Genomic DNA, 16,951 nt, shown 5'->3' with positions numbered 1-16,951 from the left:
ACAGTCTAGATTTGACACATTTGTTTTCATTTGTTATAATTAGAAGATGAGAGAGGATTTCTTCTGATGCTCGTGTGACGCTTCGAGAGAAAAAAGGTTGTAGAATAGAAAACTTCGTCAAATAGGATAGCATGGAGTGCTATAGTGTCTTGGATGGGGGCATCCTGTTGAATTTGGATCCTCTACTACCGAGCTGCCCGATAGGACAGTGCTATCCAGACACGGTGCTGCATGTAATGTCCGCCTTACCCTTGCTTAAATGCCTTGTCCGAGTGAGATAAGGCGGTTTTTACATGCAGCACCATGTCCGGGTAACACGATCCTACTGGACAGCTCAACAGTAGAGGATCTGGATCTCATGCTGTTTGGGTCCCGAAACGGTGTTGGTGATGTTTTCACCTTAGAAACTGTATGTATACATCATTAGAGAATAAAGCATAGAAGAAAGGGTGAGAAAGGATGTGAAAGATGGAGTGTGAAACGTTGAACTTCATAGTTATCTTTTGTTGGGACTTACTTTGTTCAACTTTTCTATGGATTCCGGGAAGACTTTTTATGCTTATCCACCGAAAAGATGGAAAGGAGGAAGCTCTCTAGATAGATTTCGTGCCTGAGGGGCTTGGCTTATTCTCACTTCCAAGGCCAGTTGCGGCGGAACTCGACTTTTCCACAAAAATCGAAAGCGACGGAAACAGATTCCATGCCAGCCACCCTTGTATGACGGTTTCAACCCAATAGCAAAGGTGTAATCTTTCCGTATAAAATTCATCATTGATTGATTAATTAGGGCAAGAGATCGCTGTCTAGTTTTGTTGAAACTTCAACGCAACTGTATCTATCGATTTGTATGGGTTCGGTGATATCGTTTATGTCTTATTGGTATCCGATAATAAAAAAGGTGGCGGTTTTTATTACTTTGTGTAATTTTTTCGTGATTCATGACGTCTGATACCAAATGTTATATGCTTGAATGAAATGTCAAAAACTTGATATAATGTCATGGTTTTAAGTATCGATATTGTATCGGTTCTGCTAGTCACCGGTATTGATATTGTGCCGATATTGTATCGGTAGCATGGTAAGAAAAAAAAAGTAAAATGATCCAAAAACTCAGAAAATTCAAGGGTGATTTTGTTTGTTATAGTTGATCTAGGCCGATACCAAATCGATATCGTATTGCTTCTGCGTGTTGTCGATACTCGTTTCTATACCATGCACTAATACCATGTGAAACACATTAAATCAATCTTTTTACGTCAAAATCTCAATAAAACACGTTAAATCAATTCTTTTAACATAGGGTGCCCCTCTCACGCCTATGCACTAATTTGAATCCCATTACATATTGTAATTACGTAATAATTCTTTTTTTATGTTTTGGGAAAGTAATTACGTAATAACAAGAACTGATTATCTGAGATGAAATATGCTTCGATATCGTCCGCGTATTATAGTGGCGGCTTCACACTACAAATGCGTATTGCGTCGAAGCAAAGCCTCGAAGAGGAAGGACGTGAGAAGGATGGAGTGAAACACTGAAACATACGGATTGAATCAAAGTGAAATCCGTGGCATTGGCAATGGCAATGGCAATGGCAATTCCGCAGTTCTGAGCAAAAGGGTGAGGTTGGTTTTGCGCTTGTAGCAGATGCTCTAACGATGACGTGGACGAAGCATAGAAAGAGATGAGAACAAAGACTGGCAGTCTGAAAATCCTCTCTCCGTCTCTCTCTCTATCTTTTAATCCTGAGAGAGAGAGTGTGTGACCTGTAGACTCTCTTGGGCCTTGGATTAGGATCGGGAAAAGGACCGAGGAACTGACGGAGGGAGTGTGTCGTCGTCATCAGGTGTGGCAATTGGAAAAAGCATATATGTCCACACTCTCCTTGCCCATGATGACCCACGTGACACCATACAAAAAGAAAAGAGGTACGGTTGTTTTATTTCGTGCTTATCTCTTCTTACTCACAATCTTGCAACGCGTCAACACGTGTCAGAATAGAAGAGACTACATTTGTAGCATAGAATCGGCTCAGCTCCGTTTAGTTTTGGCTTGGCTTGGCTTGGCTTGGCTTTGATGTGACGGATCAAAGAAAGAGAGAAGTACGAGGACCGCGTCGGTGTGGCCAAGGGATATAAAAGGTCACTTCCCGTACAGGACCGGCCAGCCAATTCATTGATGCTGGACAACTTGACTCTGTACGGTCCAGTTGGTCTGTCCGTCCGTTCTTTTAAGAAGACAGCTGGCGCCTTGCATTATCATTATAGCTCGCTCTCTAAACGGAAGCAATCTTCTGCGGTGCGGCGGATATATGGAAGCTGCCGGTGAGTGAACGATTCTAGTTTTCAACAATCCGAGAATTTGGTAGCAACACGTGTGCATTATTCCTCGTTCACTCACTCTCTCGCGGGCGGGTTGAATAGTTGAATGACGGGAAACCGCGGGACGCGTCCATATATTGAAGGGACCCTCAGCCCTACGCGGTTGTGCACATCACGAGACGTGTCTCTCACTCTCACTCTCTCTGACTCTCTAGCGCTAAATGATACTATGCAGGCTGGCAGCACTAGGGACTGTGGACCGTTGCCGTTGTCATCAACCACTGTATAGTATTTGGACCCATACAACTAACCTGGATTGCTCCTCCGGTGGTAATCACAACACGGGAGTGAATTCATACGCAGGGTGAGAATGGATTGGTTAAAGTTATGGTATTTGGGAAGCCGCCTTCCAGTTGGGTCTTCTTTTTTTGTTTTTTGGTAATTTTTAGTTGGTTTTTTTTTTTTTTTTTTTATGTAAAAAACTATTCATTAGATCGAAACAAGAAATAAGCTACAATGTCCATGAGGTCTCTAGAAAAAGGGGGTTCCCAAAAGCAACTCAGCGGGTTAGAGAGGGCCCATTTAGCAATATTATGAGCCAAGCCATTCGCATCCCTACTGATATGAACAAAATCATAGAAAGAGAAAGAAATTTTTAGGATACAAATATCCTGAATAATACAAGAGAAGTTAGGGGAAGAAGGAAGGGAGGAGGGGGACAAGCATTTGATGAGGGAAAGATAATCCGACGAAACCAGAATGGAAAGCACTCCCAACTTCCTAGCTGCTGAGAGTGCCAATCGGATTGCCAATGTCTCACCAATCACCGTCGGTGCTAAGGCAAAATGCTCAGAGGCAATCAAGCACCACTCACCACCCGGATCAAAAACGACGCAGCCAATGCCAAGGGCCTTGGGGCTAGAGCTAGTAGCCGCATCAACGAAGAAGGAGTAGGTTCCCGCAGGAGGGGAGGGGGGAATCACCACTGAACTCCCAAAAACTGCTGATTGTGAAGCATGCAAGGAGACAGACAAAACATCCTCTACTTCCCTATTAACCGAGGCAATCAACGGTTGATTTATTTAGTTGGGTCTTCACTCTATACTTGAATGACAACTTGATTTATTTATTTTTTTAATAGAATTAGGATTTCAAAGTGTAGGTATATTTGGTTTGTTTTGCTATCACGATTGCCATCATAACCATAGATTAGGTTTGTCATAGGTACCCCACCACACGCCTAGTTAGGGAAAAAATTATAACCTTGCTTCACATGTATGGAATTGAGTTATGTTAATTTTACCAGAAAAATTGAACTATATTAATGGGTGAAGTTTTCTTCATCCAGGGTGAAGGAGGAATTCCTTCCCCATAGAATGAAGTATTGTTTGATGCTTAAAGAAGGGTAGTTTTGATCCCAAGAATTTTATCACATGGTCACATCAGCTGTGGTGAAGGTATTCTGTCTCCCTACTATTGAAGAAACAATTTTGTCTCATTTGATTATGCAACACACCTTCGCATGAGACATTAACTTCACAATTTTCCTAATTAAAAAAAAAAAAAAAAAAATTCAACAATATTGTGATATAGATATCAACAAAGTAAGAATAAATCAATTAGAAATTAACCAATAACAATAGCATCACTAACCAAATATACATATATATTTTTTAAGTCAAAGAAGGAATTTTTGGGCAATGGAGCAGCTTTACACACGCACAAAAAAAAAATGTAAATCACCAGCCAAGAGTCAAAGCTCGAGTCTATTCTATGGTTACTTTGTCATTGGACCACTAATGTGTTCTTTTTTATTTTCCTTTGTGTCATAGCTTTCCCTTTTCCTTTGATAACAAAATAGGATTTAAGGATTTTTATTAAAAAAAAAAAAGGATCCAAGCACTTTAAAAAAAAAAAAAGATTCGGTGATGGATATATAAGAATATACTAAGGAGAATATTCTTGAACTTTGTTACTATCACATTCTTACTAACCATATATATTGTGGGATGCAAAAGATTTTGAGATTTTTAAAGAAAAGAAAAACAAAAGCTTTTGAAAATAGCATCGAGGATTGATCAGCGCCGATTTCAATTCAAAATGGTGCAAAATTAGTGGGAATTGATTAGAATTGACGGGATCAGTAACAGTTATTTTCGATTCAAATCAGTCGATTCAACCAATCTAATATTGATTTTTAAAATCATAGCTGTAAATGATGATGTTTGGCACAGATTTGGATGGATTTAAAATTATAAGGAGAAATACTCAATTCATTCCTCTTATGCAAGCATGATAATTCTTTTTTGTGTTGGGTGGACAATAAAAATGCAATTGAATGCATCTATTTATGTTAGTAAACTGCTAAAATTGTAGGGAATTAGAAGTACTATGGTGGTTGAATTAGTAACATATCAATAACATAATAGAGTCTTTGTTTAATTTCCTCACCAAATCATTAACACATCTTAGTGATATAATTTAAATCTACATGGCAAAACCTATTACTACAATATGAAAGCAAACCTCCCCCCCCCCCAACCAACCAACCAACCAACCAACTTTTTCCTACAAATTTACTGTGGGAGAGAGTTGGGCATGCTGCCCACTTTCTGTAAGCTAGTGACATGCACCAATCATAGCCTTACAAGGTTGGACACAGGAGGGCAGAATATCTTTTCCAAAGGGGGAAGAGAGAGGGTAACACATACTGTCCAATGCTGAGGTCCATTAGTGACCATCCCGACTTCACTCACCTTGTTCGACATTGAGAGTGGCTTTGTTGGCATCAGCTGTGCGTTGTCCAATGCATTGTCGACACCAACTCTCTGATTTTGGTTGTAGGGCTTGTCAGAACACCCATCGGTGCAATTCTTTTCTGTTCGACTCCTAGGAGACGTTCTCTTATGGCAGAGGCTATTGGTTTAGAGTTGATCATCTTCTTCTGATGTCGTCCAACACTCTTTGAGTGTCAGTAACAGTTATTATTTTTGGAAGGGTCACCTCTTAAGAAATAGGTGCTTCCAAGAGGTGTTTTTTTTCCTATGTAAATAGAAGACGTTCCTAATACTTAATGTACAATTCTAAGAGCCATCTCTCCTCATTTCTTTCTCTCTTACTGTGTGTTTGCTATTCCAAACAACGCACCTGTTTTCCTCTATTTTTCTTATTGATTGTATTTCAAAAGCATTACTTAAGAGTTTGAGCCCAACCCTATAGCACTCAAAGGGGGCATAGTAGGAGTGGCACTTCTACTCGCGGAGGCCATAGCTGTTTTATCTTAGAGACCAATTCATATTAGATCTAGTTGCACCAGTGGGGGGTGACCATGGTCTTTAGGACAACATCTTTTGGTGACTCAAACCATGTTTGTTATTTAATAACTTTAAGTTGTAGCAATACAAGGAAAAATACAATTTATGGAAAGGTATATGATTGAATTTGAGTCTACATGATCCAAGGACAATGTAGATCATTCTTTAAATATTCAATAATTATAATTGTTACATCACCATTCCACATAATACAATCAAAAAGTGTGAGAAGGAGATTTATATTATTCTATATTTTAGTAATAAAATTTGTACAAGATTGAACCGTGATTGTATCATCATCTCCTTCAGTAGATAATAGATGCATCCATAAAAAAGTCACAAGTTGGTGACGCACCTCCAAAACAATATTAATATGTCAAGGATGTAACGAACTATATGAGAAGTATCAATAACAAACTTAGCATCACCATGACTTTGGAAAGTGACAAATGATATTCATGAACATTTTGATTTCGTTAATTTAATGATATACAATTGTTTTTAATGATGGTACAAGTTTAGATTAGAGTTCCATTATGTATGGATTAAAAATTTTTCTATTATATTTATCTAGTGATAATTGTTTTTGTTCCAAATTCGATGGATATGTTATTTAAATCACCATTAATCATTTACTTATAATAAATGACTAGAATTCGTATAGAAATAAACTGAACCCTAAAACAATTGTACCTAGAAACTGATTCAAAGCGGCATGAATTGGAATCAATCTCAATTTAAACCTTGTTTTCAATCGCAATTCAAGCAAGTGATTCCGAATCAATTTAGATTGATTCGTATCACCGATTCATTTGATCCAGATTCGATTTTAACCCGGTTTTCAATCGCAAACAAAGCAAGTGAATCCAATTCATTCGAGATCAAGACCGAGATCGATCTGAATCCGCCGATTCCAGCAATAAGATTCCGATTTTTTAAACCTAGTTTCGATCGCAATCCAAGCAGCTGAAAAGGTATGAACGTGATGAAAAAGCTTCAGTCAAGTTGTGATAAAAAGTATGGGACCTAAAAGTATATTCCAGTACAAATTTATTAGCCAAATGTTAACCCTATCGATCTATCTATCGAATAAGCTTGAAGAGTGTATAGAAAGTAGATTACGCTCCAAGCAGCGCGTGGGGCTGGCACTGAGCACTCTACCTTCTTCTTGACTCTTGAGAGAGTGGACTTGAGGGGCATGGAGGTAATTTACGTGGTTTGGACTTCCTTGTTAGAATATTTGGCAAGAAGGTAGACGGAGGGTGGAGGGAGCAGAAATTGTGGTCTTCAGAGATTGGTCATTCGAGGAACGATCATTATTATTAATTAGAAAAAAAGGAAAAAGAAAGAGAGAGAGAGCGAGGAGGGCATGAAATAAAGCGGAGTGACGTAGATATATTCCGTAATTCCTCTTTAGCTTTTTACTAATTTACTTAAAAAACAGTGAAATAATTTTGTTGTTGAAGGATAGCGATTCTTCTCGTTGTTCATCTTGTGTTTGTGATTTTATCCGTACCTCAATCATCTCTCTCTTCCAATCTGGGGTTTTCAAGGGCGGCCATTTCTAAACCCTTCATTTTCGATTATATTCACCATTTTACCAGATAGAATAAGAGAGAAATTGCGAAACAAAGAAGTGGGGACAAAACCCTAGCGAAGAATAGAGAGAGAAAGGGGGTTGTGAAACGAAACGTTCATGTAGATCACCTTTTTCGTTTACCTGTTTGTATCAATGTTTGTGGTTTCTACAGTTTGTGAGATCTGATGAGCTTAGTTGCAATTATACTTCGACTCGTTATGGTTTTCTTCGGTTCAGTTCAGATTTGTAGCTGTAGTAGACGGTGGAAGATCGACAAACAGAACTAAGAACTTGTCCGGCGGCGACAAATTCCGACATAACAGGCATAAGTCGACTTTGTATGCGAGGCTGGACAGGTTATATGGAGGAGAGAAGATCTAGAAGTCCGTAAAGGTATGGAATTCATTTTCGATTTGATTAAAGATCATTCTGGTTTAATGAGTTGCGAGCAGTTATGGTTCGAAGTAGGTTGCCGAAAGATTAGTAGTTTTTATCTTCTTTTTTTCGTCTAATAATATATTGTCCTGCCGCAAAGAGTACACTTGGTTGAGTCATGATGTTCTAGTATTATTATTATTTTTTTTTTATCTTTGTATGTGATACGTGATGTGAAGGAGTGAGGAGCTAGTTTCATCTGAAAGAACAAATTAGAATCACATAAACTAAAATTGTTGGGGAATTTTTCTGTTATATATTAGAGGAGTCAGTTTTTCCCCCTTTTCTGATGGTTTTCATTTCTCCTTGTGAAATCTATGCTGCAGTGATTTGGAGTATCGAAGTTTGAATTTCATCGGTGTCTAAGTCGTTCTTCCAATTTTTTGGTGGGATTCACGGTTGACGAATGGAAGACGTGGGTACGCAAGTCGCTTCCCCTATTTTCTTTCACCAGGCTCTTACAGGTCGATTCTGTGAAGCGCCTCCTCTGGCGAAGAAGCGTGATCTGTCATGGCAAAGCACTACTTTTAACCACCAAGCGCAGCAGCGGTTCAACTCACCTTCCCAACAGGTGAAGGGTGATTGGAGCCCCAAGGTTTGGGACTGGGACAGTGCAAATTTCATTGCCAAGCCCTCGGAGGGCGATGCTCTTCGTTTGGGGAAATCTGTAGTTGCACTTGGAAAGAAGAAAAATGGGGATGAGCAAGTTTTGAAGAAGAGTACTGGTAATGAAGATGGTGAGAACCTAACGTTGAACCTTGGTGGTAGTCTATATTCAGTTGATGAGACTGCATCGAGACCCAATAAACGAGTCCGATCTGGTTCTCCTGGTGGCGGGAGCTACCCAATGTGTCAAGTGGATGATTGTAGAGGAGATCTGTCAAATGCAAAGGATTATCACCGTCGACATAAGGTATGTGAGCTTCACAGCAAGACCACCAAAGCACTTGTGGGGAAGCAGATGCAGAGGTTCTGCCAGCAGTGTAGCAGGTAAGTTCTTCCTTCTGTATCATGTGGAATTTTAGTTTTATTCTTTTCATTTCTGTCAGCAGTGGGCCTTTCGTCGAATACTTTTCTCCGATCTTTCTAACCTATATTGAGTTGCTTGTTCCGGTGGTTTTGTTTGAACAAACTAGTAAAATTGAGTGGTTTGGGAAAGTAAGATACCATTTTGAAGTTGGTTTTGCCTTCCTCAGATTTCACCCTCTTTCTGAATTTGATGAGGGTAAGAGAAGCTGTCGGCGTCGGCTTGCTGGGCACAACCGGAGGAGGAGGAAAACACAACCAGAGGATGTTTCCCCACGGTTGATGATACCTGGAAGCAGGGAGAACACTGGTAGTGGGAACCTTGATGTTGTCAATTTGTTAACTATTTTAACTTGTTTGCAAGGTGAGGAAATCTTGTTTTTGCATCTTGAGAATTGCCTCCACAGTTTCAATCTTTTAGATTTTATAGACATATATGACTGCAAATGCAGGAAATAATAACGATAAAAGTGCAAATAGTCCTCCAATACCCGACAAGGACAGGCTCATCCAGATTATCAGCAAGATTAATAATTCGCTACCTCTTGCTTCAAATTCTGCTTCTCAGTCACCATCAGGAAGTTTTGACCTAAATGTTTCACAACAAGCTCCGTCAGACCACTCTAATAAAATTAATGGCAGCACACCTGCTCCATCAACCACAGATTTGCTTACTGTTCTTTCAGCTGCGTTAGCGTCTTCTCCTGATAGTCTTGGGATTAGGTCTAAAAGAAGCAGCCATGGCGGTGACGCTGACAAAGCCCAATTAAACTCCTTTGACCAGGATGCTAGTATCACCTCACGGAAGGAATTAACTGCAAAGTATCCATTGGTTGGAGGAGACAGGAGTAACAGTGACTTCCGGTCTCCAATTGAAATTTCAGATTGCCAGATTCAAGAATCTCGACCAAGTTTGACGTTCCAGCTTTTTTGCTCCTCTACTGAGGGTGATAGCCCACCGAATTTGGATTCTTCGAGGAAATATTTCTCCTCTGACAGCAGTAATCCCATGGAAGAGAGGTCACCATCATCATCACCTGTTGTGCAAAAACTATTTCCGCTGCATACTCGAACAGAAATTATGAAACATGAGAGGATGTCAATCAGTGGAGAAGACAATGGTTCAATTGAGGCCAGCACTACTCGTGGTTGGAGCTCTGCGCTGGAACTCTTTACAGGACCGCATGGAAGAGTTGAAAATGGTTCAGTTCAAAACCTCCCATACCAAGCAGGCTACAGTTCTTCTTCTGGGTCTGATCAGTCTCCTTCTAGTTCAAATTCTGATTCTCAGGTAATAATCAACTCCAGTTGGTTAAAGGTTCCACACACATATTTCAGTCTCTTGGTTCAGTTTTTGTTGGAAGGAAGCATGACTTCATTTTGCTCCTCTACAGGATCGTACTGGTCGGATCATTTTTAAATTATTTGGTAAAGATCCTAGTGATTTTCCTGGGTCACTACGTACACAGGCAAGTAATGGCTATTTTGGATTTTTTTTGTTCCATAAAGTTGCATGTAAAATTAAGAGTTCAATGATGCTAATTGCTATTGTTATTTTCAGATATTTAATTGGCTTTCTCACAGTCCATCCGAAATGGAGAGCTACATTAGGCCTGGTTGTGTGCTTCTTTCGGTTTATTTATCAATGCCTTATATTGCCTGGGATCAAGTGAGTGAATTGTGCTTTACGTAAATGAATGCTTGTATTGTAATGTTTTGTCCTGACCAGTGGCATGGGTTATTTGCAATTTGCAGCTACAGGAAGACCTTCTACAGCGTGTCAATTCACTAATACAGGATCAAGATTCTGATTTCTGGAGGAGTGGAAGGTTTCTGGTTCAGTTGGACAGGCAGTTAGTATCACATAAAGATGGTGAGTGCAGGTTGATTATGTATTTCTAAAAATATGAGGTAATCAAGGAGATAGTGTTTCCTCTTTTTTCCTGTTTCCTTATGGAATTGGTAATTCTATATCCAATATCTAAACAGGAAAGAGCAATGGTTTTACTTGAATGGGCCACTGTCACAGTTGGTAATTAGGATAATTTTTTAGTGATGTAGTTAAATGCTTTCTAATGGTTCCTCTTGCAATTAACCTTCAGGAAAGGTCCATCTATGCAAATCCTGGAGAATGTGGAGTGCTCCCGAGCTAATCTCTGTGACTCCATTGGCTGTCGTGGGTGGGAAAGAGACATCTCTTGTGTTGAAAGGTCGAAATCTAACTGTTCCGGGCACCAAGTAAGTGATTTTACTTTTGCTGGGAATAGATGTGAGAAATGCCACCTCTTTATTGCTGAAGTAATTTTCTCTATGCAGAATCCATTGCACCTTTATGGGAGGATACATGTCGAAGGAAGTTTCTGGATCGTCCTATGAAGGCACAATGTATGACGACTCAAGCATGGAAAGTTTTAAATTTTTTGGAGGATCTCCTGGTGTCCTGGGTCGCATTTTCATAGAGGTAGTACTGAGATTCAGTTGGATGGCTTGATAGAAATGAATACAGCAAATTATAAATTATCTTTCAAATTAATTCGTTGTTCTTTTTATTTGGGAAACCAATGTGGTTGATATGTGTTTACTTATTTGCCCAGGTTGAGAATGGTTTCAAAGGAAACTGTTTTCCTGTTATAATTGCTGATGAAACCATCTGTCAAGAACTAAAAGTCCTTGAATCTGAATTGGAGGCAGATACTAGAATGGCTTGTGTTTCAGAAGATCATCTTCAGGATTTTGGGCAGCGGAGATCTAGGGAGGACATTCTGCACTTCCTTAATGAACTTGGATGGGTTTTTCAGGGGATGAGCACTCCTTTGAGGTCTGAATGTCTCGGTTCCTCACATGTGCGGTTCAAATATCTCCTCACCTTCTCAGTTGATAGGGACTGGTGTGCTGTGATTAAGACTCTCCTGGACATCATTGTGGAGAAAAACTCAGGGAAGGATGAACTGTCAAGGGAGTGCATGGAGGCACTCTCAGAGATTCACCTCTTAAACAGGGCAGTGAAGAGGAAGTGTCGGAACATGGTTGAATTGCTTGTCCACTATTCTTTCATGAGCAGTAATGGCACCAAAAAATACATCTTCCCCCCAAATTTGGCTGGACTAAGTGGTGTCACGCCTTTGCATTTGGCTGCTTCAATGGAAGATTCAGAGGAGTTGGTTGATGCTTTGACAAACGACCCCCAAAAGGTAACCTTATTTTGCTGCAGTTATCGCCCTACTTCATTTGCTCTTAAATTTAAAATTTCCCAGAAATCATAGTTCTGTTGCAGTTTAGTATTGTCTTTCACGCCAAGGTTATGATCATTCTCCCAAAGGTTACGAATTTTCTTTTTTCTTATGTTTGGAATGGGTTTATGATGTAGATTGGATTGAGCTGCTGGGCCTCACTGTTGGATGCAAGTGGACAGTCTCCATATGCATATGCATCGATGAGGTACAACCACTCGTACAACAGGCTGGTTGCTCGTAAGCTTGTTGACAGAAAACATGGTCAGGTCACTATAGTGGTTGGGGATGAGATGTCCTTAGATCAGTCATGGATAATAGCCGAGCAGTCTGAGAGACGAGGGATCCAGTCATTGCAAAGGCGGCAGTCTTGTACTAGATGTTCAGTTTTGGAGACCAGATACAAGAAGCGAATGGCAGGTGCGCAAGGGTTGCTTCAGCGGCCCTATATCCATTCAATGCTGGCAATTGCCACTGTCTGTGTTTGTGTGTGTGTCTTCTTCAGATGCCTCCCTGTTATTGGGTCTGTTGCTCCTTTCAAGTGGGAGAATTTGCAATATGGTTCAAGTTAGATTGCTGACCAGGAGGAGGAGATAATAAAGCTTGGCAAATCTATTAACGGGAAAAGAGACCAGGGGGGCCCAGGAGAGGAGATGGGGAGTGGGGTGTTTGTTATGTTTCAGATTCTGCGTGCTTCTCACCCATCTTGAATGTGTTCTTTTGGGTCTAAGTTACTTTTGGCCTATTTGTGTAGATAGGTGGATAGATTCCTGTTTTGAGGGTGGTGGTGGTGGTGTGGGTGGGGATCAGCATCTCTCATTGCCCCTAAAGGTTGATAAGGAACCCCTAAAAGAGTATGCAATTTGGGATTTGAGAGAGAAGACAGATTGGGAAGGGAGGGCAGAAGCAGAAAAATGCCAGGAAGGAACCTCTCTTTTTTTTTTTTTTTTTTTCTTCTTTAAATATTTTTCTTTTTAACTAGACAAAAGAGATGTCATTTTCCAAGATGAAAGACAAGAAAGGCGCAGAGCAGAGGTTTAGATTGTTAAGTAAGATATCTTTTATTTTTTTGTGTAATTTAAATTTTAGGAAAATTCATGGCCACCATGACTTTATGGGAAGATGAGCATGGGTTTTGTCTTTGTAAATTTAGAATAGTGAAGGATGAATATTTACATATGATATAAATTAACACAGATAACTGAATATTTATTTATTGAATGAAATTCTAGCTCTATTTTTAGTTAAGGGCTTTCCTTATTGACAGTTGACAACACCGTGTTAAAAAAATTTGTAATTTTATCTTATTTTTAAGTATAACATTCTTTTTTAATGAGGGATAATATTGTTATTTCAAGTAGAAAGTGCATTAAAATGGATTTCAATTTTTTGATTTTTTTTTACCTTTACATTAAACAAGTGGTGTAATTAAAATGAAGTGTCAAGCTCTTTTATAGAGGTGTCTCATTCAATACTCTATAATGCAATGAGAATCTCATTCAAGCTATAAGTGAGGTTAGTGTATTTTGAGAATTGAGGTAATGAGGTCAAGGGACAATAAAGGGGAGGAAATTTATAATATAATTCATATATATTTTTTTAATAAAATTCTACCGAATATGGTAGGATTTTGAAGTGAAGTGCGATGATTAGTATTTAATGTGCTATCTGTTATTTTACAATTCCATGTAAATAAATATTGATTTGGAAAAAAGATCTCTGTCCGGGAGTATAGTCTATGTTAGTATTCACATGACTCTCTCTCTCTTTCCTATGTGAAAAGATACCTTTGCCCTATTATTTTAAATAGAAGAGAGATAGACACATGGGAGTGCTGGCGCAGGCCACACTCCAATACAGAAAACTGCTTCCCTTTTGATTTTTAGGATTTTATGAAAAACTTTCAAAGTAATTCATCCATTTATTTTCATGCAATCTTTTCCCAACAACAAAACAATGCCTTAGTCATCGAGCAGTTGCGGTGAAAGATTTTAAATTCAGTGATGTTCTAAATACCCTAGAATCGGTCAATTTGGAACATCGAGAAGCAGGATTGGTTACTATCGCTTTCAGGCAAGATTAATCCGATTTTGATTTTTGAAACTATAGCAGAGGTGTGGTAGAGGTGACACTTCCCACTTGGGTGTGGGTGTGGGTCACACGGTGGGTTTCTCTCGAAAATTTGAGGTTGTGAAAATGGCAGGGAAGAACAAATGTATATTGTCTGAACATCTACATTTCACAGGGTATTCTTATTTTCACAAAAGGTCATTGTTCTCTTCCTTTTTTTATATTTTTGGGGGTAAAAGTCATTGTTCTGTTTGACTAATCACAATGGAGGCCGAACTGAAAAGATCGATAGATAAGTTTGAATGGAAACAATCAAAAGAATCAGCTTTTGTATTGGTTTTGGACTTCAAAATTTGATGAAAAATCGAATTTGATTGGAAACATTGATTGAAACCGATTGAATGAATCCAAATCGTAAAATATATACTCCCAATGGAAGTGGAGGGTAAAGCTGTTAATTTAGAATTGAAAATCGTTTATTGAAATTGAACAGAACCGTTTAAATTCGAATCGACAAATCTTATAGTATTCAGTTTATTTTGGTTTTATGTATTGTGAAAAAAAAAAGAAAAAGATAATACACTATGTAAATAGAATTCCCTTGTAAAGGGATTGCTTGAAATGCGTTTTTTTTTTTTTTGGGTAATGTATATTTTAGACAAAAGTGATGTTTAAGAAAAGAAGTCAAATGATAAAAATAAAAATAAGAATATAAATAATAATAATAATTTTTCAAAAATATTTTAAAAAATGATTCCTAAGAAAATAGTCAAATGATAAAATTAAATAAAAAGATAAAAAATAATTATTTTTAATTTTTTTACAATAATGGTATCAATTAAATTTAAAAAAAAAACCCTAATTTCACAGAGAACTTTGTTCCAGTCATATCTACTTTAGCTGAGGATCGGCTCCTGAGCTGAGCCAGGGAAGTAGTAATAGCTAAGCCGTGACTGTGAGTGGTCAGTGGAGACGGTGGAAACTGGAAAGTGGGGGTTTATTTATTTATTTATTGGTTATTATCTTTTTTTTATTATTATTATAATATTTGGGGTAATTAAATTTAAATTAGGTCAACGAAGGAAAAAGTAGAAAGAAAGGTACGGATAATTGATGGCGATTTCCAAATTTACGAAGTTTTTAAGCAATTTTTTATGTTTATTTTTCCTCCCTCTGATAGGATCACCGACGTCACGACTGACGATCAAGCCTGTGTTTTTTTTTTTTTTTTTTTTTTTGAGATAACAACGATCAAGCCTAATGTTATTAAGTTACGACTTTGGTCTAACTCCTTCAGGAAAATGGTAGTCTAACGCTCCCAAAGCAAACGTACGGTCGGATCCCTGCATTGCTGTGAGGTTACCTCCCGCACCGCATGACGAGATCTCGATCGTGCGTCTCATGTGGGAGGGTAGAGTTAGCGTTTCCCCATCGGTAGATTTCTCTCTTCTATTGGCTACGATTTACGGACTTTTTTTGCCTCGGGAAAATAAAAAGATTTGGATTTGTAACATTTTTTTAACAAAATTCGGTAGATTGTTCTCTTGTCTTATACATTTATAAATTCCACACTAAAATTCGTTGGGTTTGAATTTTCGAGCGTTTACAAGAAAAAGACTTTGACTCGTGTGTCTCGTGTGTCTCGTGTGGTGTGGTGGCTTCTTTATGTGGTGGATGAGTTGTACACACCGTAGGTTTACCAGCCACCTGTCAGAATTCTGTAGGATATAGATTTACCTTCATAGACCAATCCTTCTTTCCTTTCTTGGTGTAACACCTTATACATTAATCACATGTTCAAAATCATTTTTCTTTGCTTTCTAAGTCTAACTTGAACAGATCCGTTTGGAATTATCTAATTCATTTCTTGTCCAGAACAACCTCTAGCTACAGAAGTTTACAGCATTACTACAAGAGGGATTTAGCATGGAATCAATTTGAGTTACCAAGTGAAAGATATTTGGTGCACCAAAAAAGAAATTTTAAACCTTCTACCAAAGCCAACAATAAACGTGTGGCCATGAACCTTATCCGAGATCTTCTTTCAATTTCAGAGTTCCTTTTGAAGAAAATGGTTTCTATGGTTTTTTAACGACTCCTTTACAGACTTAACAAATATTATCACTAATGCTGCCTTATCCAAAGGACAAATTTTGTAATGATGGAACACTCTGAATATTTCTATTTTCCTTAATTAATATAATTTTCTTTTTTCTATTAAAATTTTTTTGGCAGATTATGATTTGACACTAAATCTTGGGACCCTGATCCATTGTGGTGTAACAGGGTGTCCAACGCACATCGGACAGCTAGGAGCACCTAGGCATACAACCACCACACAGGCACTGAATGGGGCTGTGTTCTTGGATGCTCCTAGCCGTCTAATGTGCATCGAAAGCCCTGCCGTGCTACAGAGGAGCCCCATCCTTTCTATTGGATCGATATCAGTCGTTGGGCAAACATTTTAAGTCCCACAATTCCTTCCAAATTTTTTTTTGCCTAGTTTTAAAATTTTAGATACTAGGTATATTTAAAAGATGGGAGAAAGAATGCCACCCGGTTGCATGATGCACGCCGTCCCTACGCACAGACACATGGGCGAGTGAAATGACCGCTGCACCCCCCCCCCACCTAAAAGATGGAAATAATCAGGGTGCGGCGATCATTGCAAGCGCCCCTGTGTCTGGGCGCAGAGGCAGCATGCGCTGCACGATCAGGTGGCATTTTCTCTCTCTTAAAGGATATAAAGGATGTTAAAATAAGTCACATTACAGGAGCATTTTGAGGGTGATTTTGTCATTTTATTTGTTTCTTAGTGATAGTTTTATATTTCTCCGTCTTCTTTGATAGAGGTAGCAACTTATTAGGAGGTTGGACAGGCCTGGATCAAGCCAAGTAAGGTGACAAATCCTTTGTTGGGCCGACATAGCCCACTCAAACATGGTCCAATTAATTAACAGTAAGCGGGCTATTTT

At 38.8% G+C, this 16,951-nt stretch overlaps 1 protein-coding gene across 1 annotated transcript; it reads left to right on the top strand.

The window, feature by feature from the left end:
- The first annotated feature begins 7,541 nt into the window (after positions 1 to 7,541).
- LOC122658356 (squamosa promoter-binding-like protein 15) lies at positions 7,542 to 12,668 on the top strand. The gene is made up of 11 exons (XM_043853277.1): positions 7,542 to 7,608; positions 7,964 to 8,640; positions 8,847 to 9,040; positions 9,129 to 9,967; positions 10,071 to 10,145; positions 10,238 to 10,345; positions 10,432 to 10,549; positions 10,779 to 10,914; positions 10,993 to 11,137; positions 11,271 to 11,867; positions 12,044 to 12,668. The coding sequence occupies exons 2-11, from the start codon at positions 8,057 to 8,059 to the stop codon at positions 12,476 to 12,478; spliced, it is 3,231 nt and encodes a 1,076-aa protein (XP_043709212.1). The 5' UTR covers positions 7,542 to 7,608; positions 7,964 to 8,056; the 3' UTR covers positions 12,479 to 12,668.
- Positions 12,669 to 16,951: the final 4,283 nt, after the last annotated feature.

This window comes from Telopea speciosissima, chromosome 4 (assembly GCF_018873765.1).
Source record: "Telopea speciosissima isolate NSW1024214 ecotype Mountain lineage chromosome 4, Tspe_v1, whole genome shotgun sequence".
NCBI classification, from domain to species: Eukaryota; Viridiplantae; Streptophyta; class Magnoliopsida; order Proteales; family Proteaceae; genus Telopea; species Telopea speciosissima.
Note: the sequence above shows the minus strand (reverse complement) of the source record. Positions and strands in the feature narration are given on the sequence as shown.